Source organism: Electrona antarctica (genome assembly GCF_951216825.1).
Source record: "Electrona antarctica genome assembly, chromosome: 22".
Lineage (NCBI taxonomy): Eukaryota > Metazoa > Chordata > Actinopteri > Myctophiformes > Myctophidae > Electrona > Electrona antarctica.
In genome coordinates, this window is record NC_136805.1 from 21,995,190 (window position 1) to 22,017,652 (window position 22,463).

At 42.2% G+C, this 22,463-nt stretch overlaps 2 protein-coding genes and 1 long non-coding RNA gene across 3 annotated transcripts in view; 2 read left to right on the forward strand and 1 right to left on the reverse strand.

Annotated features, from left to right (window-relative positions):
• The window catches only part of tmem204 (transmembrane protein 204), a 10,810-nt gene extending 4,158 nt beyond the window's left edge, over positions 1–6,652 (forward strand). The window contains exon 3 of the mRNA XM_079492717.1: positions 5,058–6,652. Coding sequence (XP_079348843.1) covers positions 5,058–5,302 — 245 coding nt within the window. The 3' untranslated portion in view covers positions 5,303–6,652. The remainder of the gene's footprint in view (positions 1–5,057) is intronic.
• Positions 1–22,463, reverse strand: part of ift140 (intraflagellar transport 140 homolog (Chlamydomonas)) — a 37,892-nt gene that overhangs the window by 14,783 nt on the left and 646 nt on the right. The window contains exons 2-18 of the mRNA XM_079492145.1: positions 22,220–22,384; positions 21,382–21,603; positions 20,147–20,268; positions 19,827–19,969; positions 18,718–18,893; positions 18,406–18,497; positions 18,155–18,261; positions 17,813–17,955; positions 17,275–17,478; positions 16,697–16,769; positions 16,404–16,495; positions 15,645–15,772; positions 15,155–15,272; positions 14,949–15,070; positions 14,715–14,850; positions 14,486–14,617; positions 12,815–13,074 (exon numbers count right to left, since the gene is read on the reverse strand). Coding sequence (XP_079348271.1) covers positions 12,815–13,074; positions 14,486–14,617; positions 14,715–14,850; positions 14,949–15,070; positions 15,155–15,272; positions 15,645–15,772; positions 16,404–16,495; positions 16,697–16,769; positions 17,275–17,478; positions 17,813–17,955; positions 18,155–18,261; positions 18,406–18,497; positions 18,718–18,893; positions 19,827–19,969; positions 20,147–20,268; positions 21,382–21,603; positions 22,220–22,366 — 2,417 coding nt within the window. The 5' untranslated portion in view covers positions 22,367–22,384. The remainder of the gene's footprint in view (positions 1–12,814; positions 13,075–14,485; positions 14,618–14,714; positions 14,851–14,948; positions 15,071–15,154; positions 15,273–15,644; positions 15,773–16,403; positions 16,496–16,696; positions 16,770–17,274; positions 17,479–17,812; positions 17,956–18,154; positions 18,262–18,405; positions 18,498–18,717; positions 18,894–19,826; positions 19,970–20,146; positions 20,269–21,381; positions 21,604–22,219; positions 22,385–22,463) is intronic.
• LOC306915400 lies at positions 7,734–8,712 on the forward strand. Its single transcript, XR_013788810.1, has 2 exons — positions 7,734–8,207; positions 8,309–8,712. It is a non-coding gene; the product is annotated as an uncharacterized lncRNA (long non-coding RNA).

Here is a 22,463-nt window from a genome sequence, read left to right on the forward strand (position 1 = left end):
ACACACACCTAGAATTAGCGAGCTCCCAAGCCTAGTTTGGTGTTCGTGTATTCAGGGTCCCAGAGCAGATCAGTTGTCCAACTGCCTCCGAACTTAGCACAAATATCGTTCAGGGGTCTGGCTTTTGGGAAGTCTACTTTTGGTTGTGAGCGTGTGCGTGTGGGGGATATGGGGCTCTCGGTTTCAGGTTGGAAAAGGCTAAACACCTGAATGGAGTGATTTTTTTTCCTAGTCTTTTGAAACTGAAAAGAAAGGGTCCAGAAACAGTTACACAGGAACGGCAAGTAGCTTCCCTGTTCATATTTCACCCTTCATTAATCCATTCCTCATATTAACTCTCTTCAGTTCTCCCCGCTGAGCCGTGAATGGTACTTGGCAATGCATGAATGAATGAAGGTATTTTTTATCTCTCAGCCCCCATCTAAGGAATGTTTTTGTTCTCAGATGTGCCAAAAACCTCAGTTATCACACTGTGGAATAAAAACATCCAATTTCATTCAGTGATATCTCAACAATATGGGCCAGGCCAGCTCAATGCTTGGGACTGTGTCACCCCCCTGGGACAGAGCTCTGAATGGACAGAACTCTAGTGGGTCAAATGTTAAGAGTGCAGGTCGTGTGGGTTTTAGATGTGGTGTCTATTGATTTCAACGAAAGTGTAAGTCTTGGTGGGCGCAGCTGGCACCGAGCCCACACTGTGTCCTTGGCTATTGTGTCTCGCCACACACAAAATGGAATAAAAAAATAAAAAATAACAATGTATAGGGAAATAATATGTGCTTCTCTATTAGAGCCAGATAATGGCCAGCAGCCATTCACTACAGGCTACAAGTTTCTGAATTCAAGCAGCAGGAGCCCTCTGGGCAGCGTTTCATCTAGCTCAGATTGCATTTTTCAGCAGTGGTTATCTTTTCTTTTTTTTTAAACAGATTCTTAGAAGGATTGGATAGGAGTTTGAGCATTTGAGGAGTCATTGAGGCAAGTTGATTATCATCAGCCATGTGACTCTTAAGAATGAACAAAAATACCAGGGTACAGTTACAATACGGAGGGTGGGGCAGAGGAGCTCAGTGAATTTCCAGAACCAAGATAAGCCTTGTTTAGATTTTCCGCCTGACAGATCATGTCAAATGTCCAGCAAATAGGTTAACCTTAAGCAAGGGGCGTGGAGAGGAGGGAAGGAAGGAAGGATGACAAGAGGAAGAGAGGGAAGGAAGCCGTAACAGATAAGACCAAGCCAAAAAAAAGAGTTTCACACAGGCAGACCACCCTGGAACCTGGAAAGGAGATTATTATTTTTTTCTTAGAAAAGGAGCCAGACAGGTTAAACATGAGCAGATAGGCGGAGCAAACAGTTGCACGCTAATGAAAGCACACACAATGCAGGTTGATGTAGTTTATACACAATGACACACATACACAACATTTATCTACATCCTCCTCACTTAAACAAAGGCAGAGATATTGCATTACAGCCAGTGGTGGAAACTTAAGTACATTTACTCAAGTTATGTACTTGAGTGCAATTTTGAGGGACTTTTAGTTACTCGAGTACTTCCGTCTGTTTCTTGATTTTCTTGATTTCTTCACACTTTCTTTATACCACTACAGTTGGAGGCCATCGATATTGTCATTTTCTTTTTGCTGAGGTTTGCGTGATCTGCGCAAAAGGACAGTTAACCCATTTTGGGCGGGAACCCCTTTTGGTGTTTTAAACATTATGTTATAATTTAGCTATTGAAAAATAGCAGATCTACAAGCTCATAGCGCGCCACGAGTGGCGCGCTACGAGCTTGTAGGTCTGCTATTTTTGAAAAATCGTGAAAATATGTATTTCAGAAAACTGGAGGATTTAGAAGGATTTTTAAAAATGTTGAGGTCAGGCCTAAATGGGTCAAATGATAACGGACAATATCGGTGGCACCCAACTGTACATCTCAGCTGTAAATATATTGTACTTTTAAGTCCACTACAAAACCCCTATTTATACATCAGCGATTCAGAAATAGCCGATCTATCTCACAACCTGTCACAAAGATCTGCCATCGTCAACAACAAAAAAAGAATGTATATATATATATATATATATCTTCAAAAAGCACTTTTGAGTACCCAAGTACCATTTTTAATACAGGAGTCTTACTTGTAACTGCTACTTTTACTTTACTAAGTAAAAAAAATCTGATTATTTCTTCCACCACTGATTACAGTAAGGAGAGAGAGAGAGAGAGAGAGAGAGAGAGAGAGAGAGAGAGAGAGAGAGAGAGAGAGAGAGAGAGAGAGAGAGAAATAGCAGAAAAGTCTTCCACTGGTGCAGTTCTGCTGCAGGAAACACAACTGATTCATATCCTAATGGGCCAACATCCCCCCTTTCCAGTGATATTTTTGGTGCCCTTTATTTATACCGGTGTGGATGGGACAAGCTTTCAGACATGTGTTATTGTTGAACTACTGACTGGCTCCAGACCACACTTGAGAAAAAGGGATTGGGGCGTCATTCCTCATTCATTGACCAGAATGTGTGAATTGCACTAAATAGCCCTGATCCATTAACCTTGTGGGGATAATGTGCATAATTTCTTCAGAGAAGAATATGGAAAATGGACATAATGAATTGATTTTATTTGTATAGCACCTTTGAGAGCTAGGGTGATTACAGAAATACAACGTACGACTATATAAAGATTGACAAGAAGTTTAATACACAGTGTTTCTTTACAGTTTGATAAGCTATATTGACCAAATATATAGGCCTACCTCATTACATAATCATGCTGTGCACGGCCAGACAGTGTCAAGCACCGAAAACGTGTTGTCCTGCGATGTGTTGTTGTGAGCTTGTAAATTAGCTCATTTCAGGTTGTGAGACGATGCACAACCAAGTATAAACCATTCATAACACTTTGATGTATCCGACTCTGAGGTACCATATGGACACGGTGCATTTCAAGAACAGTTTTGTCTTTTGTGCCATACAGCATAACCGTCACAAACAAGGCATAGAAAGTGAACCGAGGCTTTTTTGGTTTTAACTGCAACTACAAGAGGGAATGTGGGACCACAATATAGATGTTTCGGTTTGTAACACGTTTGGTCTTGTAAGGTTTGACCATAATGTGAGCTGGGAAAAGCATTTCCTCTCCGAGGACAATAAACGTCATCTAACCTAATCTAATCTAATAACTTCCCACAGCAGACATTAGTGCTTTGCCACCATTGTGATGAAGACAAAAGAAAGTAAAGATCTAAAAAAACAAAAAAACAGCATGAAGCTTGAGATGGCGTGTTTTATACACCTTTGCGTGCAAGCTGCATTTCCTTGATGCGTGAGTTGCTATAGGCTACTGTGAAATGTGTATCAAAGAAATGGCAGTGTAGAAAAAGAAAGGCCTCTCTCGGTAGGCTACATACTGTGATATTTGTCTCCACCAGGCCGAAGGCATGGGGAGAGAGTATGTTTTGCACTCCGTCCGTGTGTCCGTCCTTCCTTCCGTCCTTCCGTCCGTCTGTGAACAGCTAATCTCCGGCACCGTTAACCCGGTCGATGCCAAACTTTGCACACACACTCCCTGGATGCCAACGATGAACCTCTGCCCCACATTTTCCAGAACGGCCTGTTATAGCGCCACCATGAGGCAGCTTTTCACATTTGTTACCTAAAACTGCACCGATCTGCGTGAAATGTTGCATGCACACTCCCCAGAGGCCGAGGACAAACCTTTGACCTGCATTTTCCGCATCTGCCTTTTATAGCGCCACCAGGAGGCCGACTTTTGTAAAACACATTTTTTGATATTACTCCTCCAGATTCTGTTCAAAGATCTCACAAATCGTTACACAGTATCTCTATGGTCATGTGCTCAAGTTGGATCTGTCCCATATTTCATATTCCATCCTAATTGGTTATAATTGGCTTTCACAGTTTGCAAGATTGCCCCGTTTTGAACAAAAGCCTCAAATCATGAACGCAGCATGAAATTTACGTGAAATCTTTCACACATTTTCTTACTAGGCTGAGGAATATATCCCACCCTTTTCACATTGGCCTGTTATAGCGCCACCAACAGGTTGATTTTTGCAAAACACATTTTTGGAACAAAATGCCTCAAATCATCCAATTGCCATCAAAGGCGTATGAAGAAATGGCAAACGGTACACACGATCTCTGTAGTCATGTGATCAAGACGAGTCTGTTGGATTTCTCAGATTGTACACTGATTGGCTAAGATTGCCTTCCAAAGTTTTCAGGAGTGGCCCGTTTTGTACAAAATGCTGCACATGTCCTGCTCATCCAGAATTCTATCCTTAGAGATGCTATGAGTGATCTGGCTCTGCATTTCCTCAACAAAATGAAGAAAATTGTTGCAAAAACAAATTAAAAAAAACATCCTCCTAAACATTTTGCCAAACATCACACACACTCCTATCCTCCTGGTGGAGACCTGTGCCCGGAAGGGCACTTTTTCTAGTTTTACACTGTGGAGGCCTTTGATCCTAAAATCTCAGAAGCTCTCCCTAGGAGGAAACAGACTTCTGAATTCACAGACCCCTGCTGGACTTTTCATCACTATGGCAAAGGGGATATCCTTATCACTAGCCTTATCACTGACAGAACAGTCCTATTATGAATTGCATATTTCAATGAGCTCACTTGGCAATCATTGGCTCTCACGACAGCAGTGCCAAAACCATCCTTCATTAATAAATAACAATGAAAAATTCTAGTTCTCATTGCTTGACCCAGCAATTCCCAACAATGCCCACTGGCGGGCAGTGATGATATTACAATGCCCCCCCAAATAATTTGAAAATCACCAAGACACTAACACTAAGAACTATCACATTAGTTCCATTGATTAAAGCCAGAACACAATCGATTGGATTGATCATTAAAATAAATGAAAATGCATGCTGCACACCCATCTGACCACTCAAGTCATTCATGGTGGTCAGATAGGTGGGCCACAAACACTTTTAAGATTTTCAAGCGGGCCTCGATCCATAAAAGATTGGGTACCACTGGCTTAACCCCATCTCCTGTTTGTGATCTTGTCCAGGTTTTGTGCTGGTGATCGGCCTTGTGACCTTCTACAGGATTGGGCCCAACACCTTCCTGTCATACTCCTGCTATGTGGACATAGCAGCATGCCTCCTGGCCACGCTGGCTGCAGCCATGCTCATCTGGAACATTCTACATCGCCGTGATGACTGTCTCGCCCCCCGGGTTATCGTCATCAGCAGATCTCTGGTGTCGCCCCTCCACCCACGTCTGGACAACGACTATGTGGAGTCGCCCTGCTGAAGCCCGATTCATACTCCGTGTGCTGAGAATAGCCGGCGTAGGATGGACTCTCACATGCGCGACAGACAGCGCCTCTGAAACGCGAGCCATAGCGCTGGAGGATTGCATTTCAGAAGCGTTGCCTGAACTAAGGTTCATTGGCCAATTGGGACCAGACACAAAAGAAAAGAGCTCTGACTCTCGCCTCACATTCAACCAGTTGTCTTGGATGTGATTGGCTGTATGACAGGACACTTACATTGTCTTGGATGTGATTGGCTGTATGACAGGACACTTACATTGCAGCTATGGTTGCAGGACAAACATGTACTTGCTGTTGTGCAGCACTATATTTTACAACTCCTCCCGAGTCCCGCCATGAGCAATGAACACATCAACATTATATTGCTGCTTCGTGTTGGATTTAAACAGATAAATACACATATCCAGCTACGTAACTTAATACAATTTTCCAAATATCACTATTAATACACAAAAGACCAGGGTGATATGAACTTATTGTTTCAGGTATTAATTTACGCTGGATTTGAGCTTAAATATCGTTTAACATGGAATTTAAAATGGAATTTCCCTTTATGAAATCCTCTGCTTAACAAAAGATCAAGCTGGATCTTGACAATTATTATTATAAGGCACTTGTGTATTGGTATATACTTTTGGCATGATAAAGATAGGGTTAAGACTAAGAGTGACTTTGGACTGCAAACATGAAGTAGTGAAAATGAGTGAAAAGCGCCATTTTAGATATTTTCCCGGAAAGTATTAGAAACTTGAATAAAATAAATAAACAACTATTACAATACCTTAATACCTCACCATGCTGTCTTACTTTAAAGATTAACAGCATCTGCCACTAAATGTATGTGGGTCAAAAGCAGGATATTCAGCTGATCAAATTTGCTCGGAAAAGTAAGAATGCTGAATTGGGAAGACAGCAAAAAAGAAATGTAATATTTTGAAATAAATAAAAAGACCTACAGTAGGCTATTAACACCAGAACTTATATTCACAAAACATAGCAACATCATCTCGCTCATCTGTATTTTTCCAGTACCTTCCATCACTTGGTTAACCAAAAATGGATAACCTAAGATCTTCATTAACGAAGGCCATTTTTTGGTAACAATGCTTTCCTCATGAAAATATGCTTACTTGTGGTACATATACTTAAATTAATGTCCTACAATTGTATAAGGAATATTGCTATTATTATTGTGACCTTATCATGTTGCCAAACATACAGTAGGGGTGCATGAATACAATAATATATCATACAAATTCAATAAACATATTGTTGGATATCCAGATGTCAACATTTTTCTTTGCTTCTTTTACTGTTATTTCAGCCAGAGCCAGCTAAATAATGATTCGGATGCTTATTCACAAGAAACAAAACAATTCACTGAAAAAATAAAGGTGGAAATACTGAGATACAACTTTCTTTCGTTGTTTATGTTAGCGAGACAGTCAGAGAGAGAACAGACCCAATGGTAAATGTGTCCAGGAAGCTTTTGGATATTAAATACAGATGAAGGAATTTCAATGTCTCAGACTCAAATAAGGTTTGAATGACAAATGTATAAAGTTGGGTTTGTATGTGTATGTGGGCTAGCTGTAGCAGCTACTAGCAACACACCTAATTAATGTACTGTATTTCCAGTGGAGTAAAAGAGGTCTTTTAGACCAGAGGTGCCCACACTTTTTTGACATGAGAGCTACTTTCAAAATGACCAGCTCAACAAGATCTACTGACCAAAATAATTATTATCCCTTTGCTGGAAATGGTTACATAAGACACACTTGGAACAGGAAATAGAGAGGAGAAATGGAATTGGTAGGTTTTCTTGTATATAACTTTGTAATGCTACTGACGTTTGTGTGCAACACCATTGTGGGTTTGATCTGACAGGCCCTTTTTTATCAATCAATTATTCAATCAAGTCACCTTAATTCAAGTGAGAGATATATTTTAGGGAGATGTCATGTGGTCTACCTGCACAGCCTTTGTGATCTACTGGTATATCACAATCTACCTTTTGGGATCTACCTTCTGTTTTAGACACTGTCTAGGTTCCTCAAGTGTTATACTTCGACAGGACAAAGAGTAGCAGAAAGCAACAATACAGAAAGAGAAAAATCATAACTTCCATTTAAATTGATGTTTTGTGCCTGGTATCAATTCCATTAACCTTAGAGTCCCTATGCTGTGGCAAACATTCTGTGCATAGCAGATATAGGCCTACAAGCTCACAAGTTCACAACACATTGCATTGTGAGTGACACATTCCAGATGATAAACCCAACAACAATAGAGATTTCTTGTATATGAGAAAAAGAAGGACAAGGTAATTTTTATAGCTCTCTGGAGGACTCCAGCCAATTCATTATAAAAGGTGGTCTAAATGGTTAAAAAGGGCAAAATAACATTTTATTAAACTTCAGCAAACCATGCTACTTGGAACACTTAACACTGCTTCCTGGCTGCAGCCACAGCACAGTCAAATATAACTTCTACTGCATAGAGGAATTGTAGCTATTACGGCTTAATGATTTAGGAAAACTATTGCAACACGATTTAAAAACTTTAATTATGTTTACACTACCACAACATTGGATCCTGTCAACATACATTTATATAAAAGGACCATTCCAGTGTTATTGCATATTTATCCCATTGACTATAAGTCATGATGAATTCTATACATTTACTGACAATTGTCCAAAGCATACACAGATTGCTTTAATAATTACCAGATTTCCCTAATATTGTAGCTCAAACTTTCAAGCCCTCGTTAAAAGTATGTAATATTCGTATCATCATTATGAAGTCATGGACGTCTGAATTAACTATTTTCCGGCAAGACTAATCAATCCACACCTTCAACTGCATAGAAATGCAACAACAGTACAGTACAGTACAGTACAGTACAGTACAGTACAGTACAGTACAGTACAGTACAGTACAGTACAGTACAGTACAGTACAGTACAGTACAGTACAGTACAGTACAGTATGAATTATAGACATTGAGCTAAAAATTTAAAATTTAAATGTATCCTTTTGAAATGTATTAATCAAATAAATTGCTTGATTCATGGAACATATATTACCTAAAACACTAGAATACTTTGCTTATAAGTGCATTTTGGACCGTCTCTCTTTTATGCAATGTCTTGTTTGTTTGTTTCCGAATCTGAACAATACAGTAGCTGGAGGATGACTGACTAGAATTGATCCATTCAAGTGAGTTAATTGGTTTTCTTGGGTTACTGAGGATGCTCAGTACCCAAACCCATTGTGAATTAATAAACATTTACAAGAAAATGTGGAAGCATGCAAAAACAATTTGGTATACGGTTATGGTATGCTTTTTTATATTTTGTAAATGTTTTAATAAATTCTGACCACGATTTGAGCCAACAACAATTACAAAAACTGAAACGCCATCACGTATATTTGGGCTAAAACATAGATTCCATTGATTAACCCATTTAGACCCATTTAGACCTTGTTCCAGGGACCCCCAGAAGCAAAGATTTGAGTTAAAAAACCGCTGTGAAAGAATATATATTCAAAGATTTGAGCCCACATTTTCACGATTTTTCAAAAATAGCAGACCTACAAGCCCGTAGCGCGAGTGCCGCGCTACGAGCTTGTAGATCTGATATTTGCTTAAAGAATGGGTTAAATAGAGAGGAAACAGGAATTAATTCCAATGTTTTCATACAGTCAAGTGTTTCCCCAAATAACAAATGGCACGAAAACCTGAGAGCCTGGACTGCAGCCAATTCCGGCACGCCACAACGTCACCCATCAGACTCCACTTTGCTCCTGGAGACTTCCCTGAGTGTTTTTGTCTCAGATGGGAAATGAGGAACTATCCCCTTTGAATAGAAATGCCACAGTAAAAAATACATTTGTAAATGAAGGCTTGTGTTCATGTGGACAGAGAACCCGGCAGAATGTCACCTGAAGTCAAGGACAACTTGAATGAGAGGAAATGGCACAGTGGTCTGGACTGAAAAAGACATTCCACTCTGTATTGACATACTGCTTCAGGGGGGCTTCCAAAGTGTACTGTAGATACAGCTGCTTTTGAGGTTGTGTGAATGTACTGTAAAGGCTTTGCAATGTAACTTTGCCATTTATCTTTATCTACCAAGTTAACAACTACCGAGTACTGACCAGGCACCAGGCCAATGAAAGTTAATTTCAAGAGGGATCTGGCCACCGGGGGGTCCCAAAGCAAGCAAAGAATGTGTTATATTTGTTTGATTCACATTACGACATGTACAATGTACAGTGTTTGTAAAGTGATGATAATTCAATTATGTGACCCGTTTTGCACAGAGAATTCCTTCACAGTGCCTCTTGCTTGGCCAGGCGCTCCAACAAGCACAATAAGCCATGTTCGTAGGTGAAAAGCCAGCAAGAGAGTGTGATCTCCGTCACTGCACATATTATCTTCCTATAGAGCTCCGAAGTCTGACGTCACTTTCAGTAGAGGTCGTCAATCTCCAGGTTCATGTATTTGTTTATTTGCATTGAGATCCCCAAACGGCGATTTTAGGTCGCTTCATATAAGAACTGTGTTTGAAAAATAAACCGACCACCTCGGCGTTTCTGTCAGGGGAGTGGCTGTGCGTCGTTAATGATGTCCATTCATATTTGATACAGCCAGTTTCTAGAGAAAATGGAATTAATGTGACCGCAAAAGCCTTGAAACTACATATGAATGCAATGTCGCTGAGCATATACGTCACGCCCAGCTGTCAACATATTGCGTTCCTGAGATTCCTCGTTGACGTAAGCTCAGCTGGTGGTGACTCGACTCGTACTAACCACGATACATTATATATCAATAAAATAAAAATAAAAATAAACGTAATTAACGTTCAGTTTCTGTTGTGCGACGGGCTGCGGGCAGAAGCAGCCTACCCGGAAATGTAGTCTCTGGGTTGTTTGGCTCGTTTCTAACGCTTATTTTGTTACTCTTTGGGTATATTTGTACATTTCCACCTTCAGTCGATGCTTCATATCCATATGAGTGAAAAGGCCGGGGTGATCGGTTTATTTTTCAAACACAGTTCTTATATGAGGCGATCTAAAATCCCCCTATGGAGAGTACAATGCTTATAAAAACATACATGAACCATGGCGCTCACTGCCCTCTACTGGTAGTAGAGGGCAGTGACGTCAGGACTTCGGTGCTGCACGCTCCCTCCTCCGGTTCAGGAGGGAGCGAACTGGGAGCTACATACTGTAAATGGCCGGTCCTTGGAATAGACAATGGTCTCTAAATCTGAGGCCAAAGTTCTCAACACGAAACCAGTGGATTGCAGACTCTAGGTAGGGAACAAGTCTTTAACCCAAGTGAAGGGGTTTAAAGATGTCAGTTTTTCATGTGTCTATATGGTGACAGTACTTCATTAGACACCATTTATGTGCAATGGTGTATTAACTTTGTATTTAGGGTTTCTTCCTGGAGGCTGAACCCTTGACAGTCAAACGGGCCAATGAAATAAACAGTAAAATAGTGACATCACATTATCAGACCCTCCCCTAACCCCTCCCCCTTTATCATACAACTACAGCTGTGGGTGCGGCTTCAGTTCAGGTGGATCACCACCCATCACCACCCACCAGGCAAACCAAGCATACTTAATGAACTGGTGGGCGTGTCCACATAAAAGCATGATTTTAACAAATACTGTACACTTTTTGGGAAAAAAAAGTTCTTCCTCCTTATATTATAATAATACCTGATGATCATGTTTTAGGGTGGAAAAAAATCATGGCACTCCATCTTTAAGTATCTCAGGGCTTAGAACTTTAGAACTTTATTAGAAGTTCACACAGCTTGCTTGGCAGCCCCTGAATTTGATATGTGAGAACTGTTTGCCAGTTCAAAGACCATTTCCATGGAGACAAGTCCCAGTAGATAGAGGTTAGTGGCCTGACACAGACCAGGAAGTGCATCACACCGTTGGGCGGAGATATGCGGGAATCTAACACAATACATATCTATTTTCTTTTCTCCTTTTTTTTCTTTTAAATGAAGCAGCAGTAAAAATAGCTGTGAATGAGTGACTTACTAAAGCTGTCATCACACATATTAAGTTGTATGGAACATCCGGACAATGGGATATGCTATTTTCCACTTTTGTTTGTGCATGTGTTTTGAGTTATTTACGTAGTGCTTGTACCGTACGTGAGGGAAAGCGGTACCTCATCAGATTCAGAGTTTTAAGTTCCCCGAACCATGTATTCATCTAAAGGTGATGTTACGTTTTCACTGACATTACACACGCATGTGCCCCTCCACACACACACACACACACACACACACACACACACACACACACACACACACACACACACACACACACACACGATGGAAATGGGGAATTCACACAAGTGACAGTTTAGAAAGGTGCATCGCTTCATTGCAATGTACAGTGTTACTGCACACATGAGCATACGTGCGTCAGCGTGTAAAAACCTCACAGTAGTCCTTAATCACATCCTGTGTTTAAAGAATCCATCTCATATCCTTACAGCGTCCTTGTGTACAACCCGCAGAGATGAAGCTCGGTGCCTAGTTGCACACACATCATTGAATGTCTCATAATATCTAACCACTGTAAGCATAGACACATTAGTGCCACAGCATTTCTTCTTTCCAAATAAGTGTCAAATGCTGTTCTAATTTCTTACATATACGGCAAGGGAAGTTTCTTCCGGACCTCAGGTCAGAGAGAGATCATGACTTCTTCCTCTGCACCGACCTCAACAGTTGAAAGGTGCAGAGTGAATTGACAAAGCCACTGACAACAATGTCCCATTCTCCATATTAAGTCAAAGCGCGGTTTGTTAAGGCTCTCCCGCCGAAAACCCTCAGAGAGGGTCCGGAGAAGAGTCAAGGCCACGCCAACAATACTCATCTCCCCCTGCCTTTCCTGAGCCTTTGAACTAGAGCGCCGCTCAGAGTGCAATGACAGCCCTTTTAACAGGGCCCTGGTGTAAGCGGTATAAGCAGAGGAAGTGATGACAGCAATCAAACAGGGCAGGGGGGATGAACATTCCGGCTGCAGGCATGCCCTCCTGCACGTCTCACCCCTCTCTTCTCACGCTGTTGACTGGGCAATGACATGAGACGTGACACAGTCACACACACACAATGGCTGCACATTCAAAGAAGGATTCCGGGCATCTTTAAGGGATGAGACATGTGTAACAACGTCATATAACAACACAGCTGAAGTTGCAGGCACGTACTGCACGTACAGAGTACAAGCACACAAATCACACACACACACACCACACACACACACACACACACACACACACACACACACACACACACACACACACACACACACACACACACACACACACACACACACACACACACACACACACACACACACACACACACACACACACACACACACACACACACACACACACACACACACACACACACACACACACACCAGGTAAAGCCATTACCTCTTGATGAGCTTGATGGATTTGAAGGCTTCGTCCATGTCTCCGATGGTCAGGTAGAAGCTGAAGTTGAGCATGGCGTCGCGGGTGGCCTTCTCACAATTCTCCAGGCCCACAAAGTCCCTGAGGGCCCGTCTAGACACCATGTGGGTGTTCTGGGAAGGGGCAGCTGCGGCCGGGGAACCGCCCGATGCCAAGGCCTGGGCCGGGGAGGAGGAGGCTGGGGCAGACACTTCCACTGGTCCTAGATCTGTCTCACCAGGCTGGGGAGGTGAGAGAAAGTGATCTGATTTAAGTCATCAATGAATGAATGGCTAAATGAATTAAATTGATAACACAGTAAATCTATCTATATCGAAGAGTTTTAACGTGATATTGTGGAGGAGACGGAGGCTTAGGGAGACAGACACAAAACAGCTATAGCCTTGAAACAGAAACACGAATACAGAACAACATGGAGCTATCACTTAAAACATGACGGGTACCTCACTGCACCTGAACTTGTACTTAAAGGACCACTTCACCACTTTTCAACTTCTCTTCCTATAATTGGTCGTAACTAATGTTCATGATAAAATACCACAATTTTTTCCTACTCAGTCTGTGTCTCATAGGAAGGCTGTGGGCAGTTCAGAAACCCGTCCACCAGTGACATCATCAATGGTGAATCCAAGCTAATAGAAACGGCAGGCTTTCTTTTCCTGAAAAGTTGCAATGCAAAAGTTGAAGCCATCGTTCTCATGATAATAAAAATCTAAATATATTTTAAAACAAATCTTGTTTAAAAAAAAATCTGCCTAATGATGATGTCACTGGTGTCCAAACTGCCCAAAGCCCTCCTATGAGACACAGACCGAGTAGGAAAAAATGGTGGTGTTTTATCATGAACATTAGTGATGACCAATTATATGAAGAGATGTTGAAAAGTGGTGAAGTGGTCCTTTAAGGACCAAACAGGGTCCTTTAAGGCTGAAAGCACACAACACATGGTACTTTACTGAACTACACAGTAACTGGAGGTTGGGATATTGGAGGAAGAGTAGTGCTGAACTGACTGCAAGGGTGCAGACACTTACTTCTGGTAGAAAGACGCCACCCCTGCGAAACAACAGCTGTTGGGGGGGTGTTGACAGGTGTTCACAGCATGTGAAATATGGCAAAATCGAGCTGTGTTAATTAAGTCACAGTTCCAAAGTGGCCAGCATCGCACTTATGCTCCACAGAGGAGCCCTACGTACAGTATTCACAGTATCAGGCTAATCTCTCATACTGAACAGTATAATTCAAAAGCATTCTTTGAGACACACATACAGGTATTTCGGGACGTGGCTGAATCCGGGGTAAAAACAACACAGCTTTCACCATTGGAATTGCATTACGGAACATGTACATATAAAGAAATATCGTCATATGGTGAAGTATTGGTACAGGTAATTGCAACAACCACCGATCTTGTGAAAAATTTAAACGGGACCGCAAAATATTCTAAACTTTCTGTGATACTGCCAATAATCATATTCTCTGAATGTGGTTCAGAGAATATGATTTTGGCAAGGTCAAACAAGAAATTATGTTGATTCCCTTCCCGTATTCGCTCATCCTAGGACATGTCGTATGTGTAGGCACAAGAATAAATAATACATAGCAAGCTGTGTCGGTCCCTGCAGTACCTACCTTGCAGGTGAAGTAATAGTAGGGCACATCGAGAGCCAGAAGAGCCTGTTGGCCTGCAGGTTTGGGGTAGCAGTCCTGCAGAAGGAGCCCGTGTTCCTGAGTACAGAAGAACGTCACCACCGACACATCCACCTGGGCCAGGAGGAGAGCAGAAGAAACTATTAATTCTCTGTTTTTGATGCATTGCTTTATAAATTAAATGTAAAATTGCACACAGCTGTGTTCCTACCATGTCAGATGGGCTCGTTGAAATAGATTCACAGCTGACTGGTACCGTCTCGACCACAAACAGACGAGGCTCACTCTCGTCCCAGAAGTGGGACACAGGGCAGCAACCATTGAGCTCCAAGGCCTGAGTGTGTTGCCTTAAAGACAGAACATACACATAACGTTAGCACAGCAATAATCTCTCTGTATGCACACACAAAGCACGAATGTGTACTGGCATGGTTGAAAACAGTACCTTTCACCATCTTCAGGCTGTGAGATACCGCTGGCCGGTCGGCCTGTGAAGAAGTCAAAGTGTGTTACCGTGTCCATCTCCACGTCATAGAAGTACACTTTGTGATCTGGTCGCCCGTTCACCTGAGAGGAGCGGGAGAGTGAAAATGACCGCAAAAACAGGGCTGTTGCATTTGTATTCAAACAGTGAAACTAAATAATGCTCACCTGAGTAATGAGGATGCTGACTTGGTTGCCATTGGCGTTACACTTGACTGACCTCAGGGCTCCCAGATTAGAGATCTGGTCTGCCAAGCTCTTAGCATTGCAGTGAGCCTTGGCCTCTCTATGAACAAACAAACAGCAACACTTGCATCGTCAGAGACTACATGTTGTTGTTTTAAATATAAAATGTGTTGTATGTCTTCACTTGACTAATATGTGTGTCTTACATACAGGATTACAGGTGTGCCAATTAGTATGCATTGACAACACAACACTATTGCTTATTGTCAATCGGCATGATTGACAATAAGGAAGCCACACCATTGGAAGTCGGAAGCCACACCATTATTACTCTTGTTAAATCTTAGATGACGGCAATCTCACAAAACTTGCCAAGGTTTTATTTCCCCTTTAAATATGAGAACTTGTGGTGGACTGAGTTTAATTAAAATTATTAATTCAAAAAAAAAGTCAGTGAGTCCAAATACTGTACCTCCTGGTGAGGTCAAACACCTTGATATGTGCCGTGTCTGTGCCAACTACCAGGTAAGCCTGACACACACTGAGCAGAAAGGGGTTGCCCTCTGCCTCCGAGAAGACCAGCAGCTGCTTCACTGTGCCCTGGTTAGCAGAGAGAAGGACATGACATGGTTCAGATTTCATTAACATTACCAAACTCATGTGAACAATTGAGTCAATAATGACAAAATATCACTGCACGGTTAATATAGCCTGGCTAATAAGCCAGACTCAAATCACACTGTCGTGTGGTATTTGAGTCTGGAGATGCTGTGTATGGATCTTGTTTCCCGGGGGACGGGTTCAAACATTTTCTCTTTGACGCAATTGGTTAGAGCTACTGTCAGTCAAAGGTCTCAAGCATTGAACGTCACTGTACCAAAGCCCGCCCATATTGCATACCGTGTCCCGATTGGCCACACCAGTTCTCTGGTGTAGGAAATGGGTGTACAATTGAGCCTCTCCAGACCGTAATCCGCCGGCAGGCAATTTCTTTTTGCCAACGGCTGATTCGGTCTGGCTTATTAGCCAGGCTACGGTTAATATACAGGGATGTGTCCTGTGGGACTCTTTTCAGCTACAGTTTTCAGATTACCACACTTTAAATACATTCGGCAAGATAATACAACTTTCACAAAGAATAACCATGCAATGATATTTATCTCTAGCAAGTGGAACTTCTCAAATCTGACAGATAGTGAATGGAGAATTGGATAGTGGAAGGGAAACACACCTGTGGCGTGCGGACCTGGACCCTGTTGGGTTCCACAGTGTAGATGTTCTCCCCATTCATGGCTAACACTTGGGACTCACACTGGAAAGAACCTGGGGGCATCAGCAATGGCAGGACATACAAGAGAAGAGGTGTGGGGGTAGAGAGGGACGGCCAGGAGTGATAATGCGATGAGATGGAGAGAAGACGAGTCAAATTAGCCATATTAAATAAAAAGAGAGGATGGACGGTAGCTTTTGCCAGGACTGTTCAGAGAGATTGTGCTCACAGAGTGTTTTTGCAAAGAGTTTTACCTGTGTTGCGTAGTGCTTTGCTTGCGAGCTCATACACGGTGACCTGTTTACCGCTCCATACCGTCACTGTGTCCTATGGACACAACATCAACAACACGTAAATACGAGGACACATTGATTCACTCATCTTGCGTGGGAATAGCCTCAGATGGGTATTCAGCAACTTATGGCTCTTTTCGTTTTTTTTTGTTTGTTTAAGTTATCATTATAACGAGAACTAGAGCTACTTTATAAATAAAGCTAATAAAGCGAAAAGAGCTGATCTATAAGCTCCCAGCGCATTGCAATGGGGCACGCTGTGAGCTTGTAGATCAGCTAGTTTTGCTATTTTAGAAAACATTTTAAAGTAAAAATGTTGCGGGTTGTGAGTTATGGGTACTCAGGGTCCTGAGCAGGGCCCAAATTAGGTTCTGTGAACCTCATCTGAAACAGAGCCATATAGCGTACGGAAACAAGTCCAGAATCCGCAAAATATCAGTTTCACGGCACAACATGGCTCTTGCAGTTTAAAAATGTTATTAGCGAACATATAATATGAAGGACATGCTGACAACCAGGCCACTAGTCTCTTCAGTTACCTGGGTGACAGAGACTCCCTTGACGTGCATGTCAGAGCGCAACGTGAGCTGCTCTCCTGTGCCGAGCAGCGAGATGTTGAGCTGAGAGGGGGTGAGCTGCACTGCTGCCACCTGCTGGCCAAAGTGGGCTGACATCACATGTTCACTCAGGATGGTCACCGTGGTCAAACTGTTGGCTGCCAGCAGGTTCAGACTGGAGCCCCACTGGGGAGTAGACAAAAACAAGTCCCGTTTGTGTAGAACTCTATACTGATTTAAAAGCATGTAATAGATCTGGGCATTTGCATTTACACCTGAAGCATGTATCTGACATTGTATTTCACAACATGCAACAACAACACTGAACAATCAACATAGTGTCAGAGCTATTTTAACATTATACAGTATGTCTAACAACCCTCTGCTGTCTCTAACTGTAAATTGAAAAAGGGTGGGAAAAGGAACAAAACAAGGGCTTTGTACAGAGAGCTGGATATAAAAAAATAAATGAGGCTCACAGTTCAAATTAAAGTATGAGTAAATAAGATTCAAAAAGTACCTGTATTTGTGTGACATTGCCATCTATCTCAGTGGGAGTCTGTAGTTTCCACTGAGCCTTGGTGTCTGCTCTGTTGCTGCTTGGCTGGACCACCATCTTCCACATTGCTATATGACCTCGACTCGTTCCCGCCGCTAGGATTTCTGGGGAAGATGCAAGAAGCAAAATCATATTAATCATTAAATGGATAAATAAATGGAACTGTGTCTACTGTCAATATTCTAAGCTGACGGAGACATTTAGACTAGCATAAAAAGCTTGAGTGAACTCATGGCAGTTCATGTTAGCATCCTTAATGGAAGATGCTAACAGAGTTATACTGTATTTCTATTTTCTACGTACCTTTTCCAGGACAATATGAAACACAATTTATCATCTCTCCTCTCTCAAAGCCCAGAGTCTCATCCAAAGACAGAACATAGTTGTCATCTCTCTCCAAGTCCCACAGCCTACAAAATAAATAAATAATAATGATAGCATTACACAGTACATAAGCTTGTGTTCCTTGTTTGTGTGTGTGTGTGTGTGTGTGTGTGTGTGTGTGTGTGTGTGTGTGTGTGTGTGTGTGTGTGTGTGTGTGCTTGCTTTCTGACCTCATGACCTGTTCACCCGTAGCTGTGATGAGGAGGCCATTATCTGTCCAGACAATATCGGCACACTGGCCGCTCTTGCTGCTCAATTTCACCTTATTGAGATAAACAAAGAATCATATTCTACTCTATTTCTCCTTCATGAGGGGAATATTGTGATTGGGTGCACTTTATTTTGTAATAACTAATTGTGTTTCGTTTTAATCCCCCTTATTAGACAGAAGTACGGACAGACACACAGGACTGATAACATCATCTCCAGTCTCTGGCTGTCTGGCCTGGCGGAGATAAAGAACGGAATGTTTGTTTGGGTACCTTCATGAGTTCCTGAGCGCCACCCTCGGGCCCAAGGGTGTACTGAGACAACATCAGGGTCTCTGTGACGACGCCCAGGGCTTCTCTCTTCCGCAGGTAGAAGAGCTTCTGAATGGGGCCGTCCACGCTCAGGAGTGTTCCGCTTTTACCGCGTTCATCCACACCATGGACCTTGCCTTCATAGCAGAAAGAAATATATTTTTGGTTCAGGTTACCTCTGTAAATAACCTTTTAATCCACCGCAGTGCTGAATTACATTGTTACCTACCTTATAGCACCTTTTGTTATATTAATGGTACGTAATAACTATCACGTAAATCTTTCCCCCAAGGATACAGTATGTAGGAAAAAGTGGAGAATCCATTAGGACAGACTGCAAATAACCTTTATACTTGTTTAACCACTTAAACCCCAGCATTCCTATTATAGGGGGAACATTCACCAAAAATAGCGAATGTACAAGCTCACGATGCGATCTGATATTTTTTGTGAAGAGACAAATTACAGTTTAACTCGGGATCATTTGACTAAGTATAGAGGGTCTAAGTGGTGACATTGATGAATTCGAAAATGTATCAAAGATTTTGAGGCACCGGACTTGCGTCAACGCACCCACATTGAAAAACTCTGATATATAACTACATGAACCCTAGCGTCTCTATTATGGAGTGAACATTTGGTGAAATATCCGATCTACAAGCTCAGAACAGAACATGTTGCAATCTGAGATGTTGTGAGCTTGTAGATAGGCTATTTCCGGCAAAAAGCTTTGGTGTAGAGGGGGAAAAGAAGGCGGGTATACTGTATAGTATAGACCTCTGTGGGACTCTGCCAGTAAATATAAAACATGTGGTATAAAAATAAAAATAAATCTGTGATTGTGAAAACTACAACTTCCTTCCTGGTTTTTAGCTACGATATTTGGTGGCCTTGACATTATACTTGTTGATTGGGATTGCAGCAAAATAGCGATGTTGACAATATGAATGGGATTGAGGTTTCTTTAAGAACTTGCAACTAAGATCCAGTTATGCAACAGCACAGAAAATGCATAAATAGACTCACATAATAAAGGCAAAATAAAAGAACACACACACACACACACACACCATCTGCTGTGCTAACGTAGAAGACAAGTCCCTCCTGAGGACCCATCTTGAGAGGAGCTCCCCTCTCATCTTTCCTCCAGTTGAACATATCCAGAGCACTCTCATCTCCACTCACTGCTGCCCGGGCTAACATCGCCACATCCCTGGAATAGCAGTGATTACAACCAGTCACATGTGACGTCAAACAACAACAACAACAACAGTACTTTGTGTTATAATATTCACAAAGGTGAAAGGGTGAAAAATGACTGAGGTGAAGCACATATTGTGTAACAGGGAGGTAGCGTTCGCTGTTTACAGAGCCATGGTGACTGACTTACTGTCCAGGCAGGGCAGGTCTGAAGATGCAGCAGGTTATAGATTTGTTGTATTCGTGCTTGACAAGATGGTTCCCCTGAACTCTCCCTCTGGCATCCAGTTTCCACACTGCTAACACTCCCATCTATCACAACAGATGAATAGTGTATTCATATTATAGTCATTGCTGATAAGACTATAAAACATGCTGTCGGGCAGAAACCTCCTATCTCCATATTTTTACTTTGGGTTTTGTTTTCGTAAATTAACGCCCTACTTGATCATACATTTGTGCGTTACATAAATGCTATTATAGAATTTAAATCATGAGCATAACAGTAACAGTTTTGGACATATGAGGTTCACCCGACAGAGACAATATATTAATTATATTCATATTCACTGCACATTCACTAGATAAATGGTAAATGGTAAATGGTGCATTTATATAGCGCCTTTATCCAAGGCGCTTTACATAGATTGTGCATTACATTCACCCATTCATACACCGATTGCGGCGGAAGCCATGCAAGGTACCAACCAGCACATCGGGAGCAATTTGGGGTTCAGTGTCTTGCCCAAGGACACTTCGACATGTAGACAGGAGGAGCCGGGATTCGAACCGCCGACCCATGGATCATTGGACGACCTGCTCTACCTCCTGAGCCACAGTCGCCCCTAGACTAGACAAATTAATGCATGACACTGAATTGACTCAATATAAAATGTCACATTGCAAAAGTGTTTCTGCAGTAAACACACAACACACATGTGCCAGCACCGGTACTCGGTACACGGGGAAGCAGTGGCTCAGGGGTACTAGAGTGGCCGGTAGAGTGGCCGGATGGGAACCGCGAGGTTCCCAATTCGATCCCGGGCTCCGCCAGAGGTAGTGTCGAAGTGTCCTCGAGTTTGCATGGTTTCCTCCGTCATCGGTGTATGAAGGTGTGTGTGAATGGGTGAATGAATGCAATGCACGATTGGATGGATTTGGTGAATGTAATGCACAATCTATGTACATTTCTTTGGATAAAAGCACCATTCATTGATTGATTGATTGATTGAAATATTTATTAACAGTTTGCAGAATTACAGTACATTTCAAGCACAAACTCAATACAAAGACTGTGTTAACTGTGAGTGGACGACCCAATTAAGCATTACACTTGTTTACAAGAGGGTCCACCATGTTCAATTCATCAAAACATTTAGAGACATATACAGTGAGGGGGGGGGGGGGGATTCACCATTTACATACCTGGTCCCCAGTGACCAGTCGACTGCCGGAGCTGCTCCACTCCAGCAGCGTAATGCAGGCAGTGTGAGTGCTGGGCAGGACTGTCTGCTCCCCAGTGGGGTGTGTCAAAAGCAGCACCTCGCCATTCTCCCAGCCCAACGCCAGCACGGGCTTGACGGGGTGCCAGCGCAGCACTGTGGGCTGGTGAGGACGCTCCACATGGCAGCTCTCCACAAATTCCCCCTGCAAGGTAACAGGGTGGATTTTAGTGAGTCTGATTCGCTGTGGTGAATGATGTTCATGCACGTTGTTTGATACGTACTTAGTTTTACGTAGCCATGTAATGGTGCGGGAGAATTCAGCGACTGTCCGTCATATGCTGCTTCTATACCTTGTATGTATGTATGCAGCATCCCTGTACTATATGGGCTGTCACGATTATGAAATGTCACATGACAGTAATTGTAACACAAATAATTGCGGTTGACATTTAATTGTGTGTTTTTTTTGTTTTTTGTTGAACACTGTCTGGAACATCCGTTTTGCTTTTAGGCTTTGAAGTTGAAAAAGGCAGACATGACAAATAACCTAAATATAGGTAACAAATAGCCTACATATACAAAGAAATGGCTGACATATTTAATAACTTTATTAAAAAAAAACATTAATAGTGGAACTAGGCGATCTACAACGTGTCGCGAATTGCAATGCACTGTGAGCTTGTGGATCTACTATTTCCATATTGGAAATCATTATGACGATTATGACGAGTATATGTATCTCAAATAATTGAGATTAGGCAATTATGTAATAATTGTGACAGCCAGGCCTATGAAGTATGTTTATTGGGTTTGTTTACTTGTTGCAGGTAAAGGTCAATTTTGCCTCCAGTAGAAGGGTGGTTGGATGCCACAGCCAGGACAGGGTGAGTGGAGTGCCATGCCACCTGAGAAGGGACCCCACTAGACTCTGGGGCATCAATACGGTGGTCAAAGTAGACCGCCATGTCCCCCAGGGCCCTGCTCTGTGATTAAAGAGAAGAGAAAATATTATTTACCCAGATCATGGCACTGGTACAACCACAATTCAATTCAAAATACTAT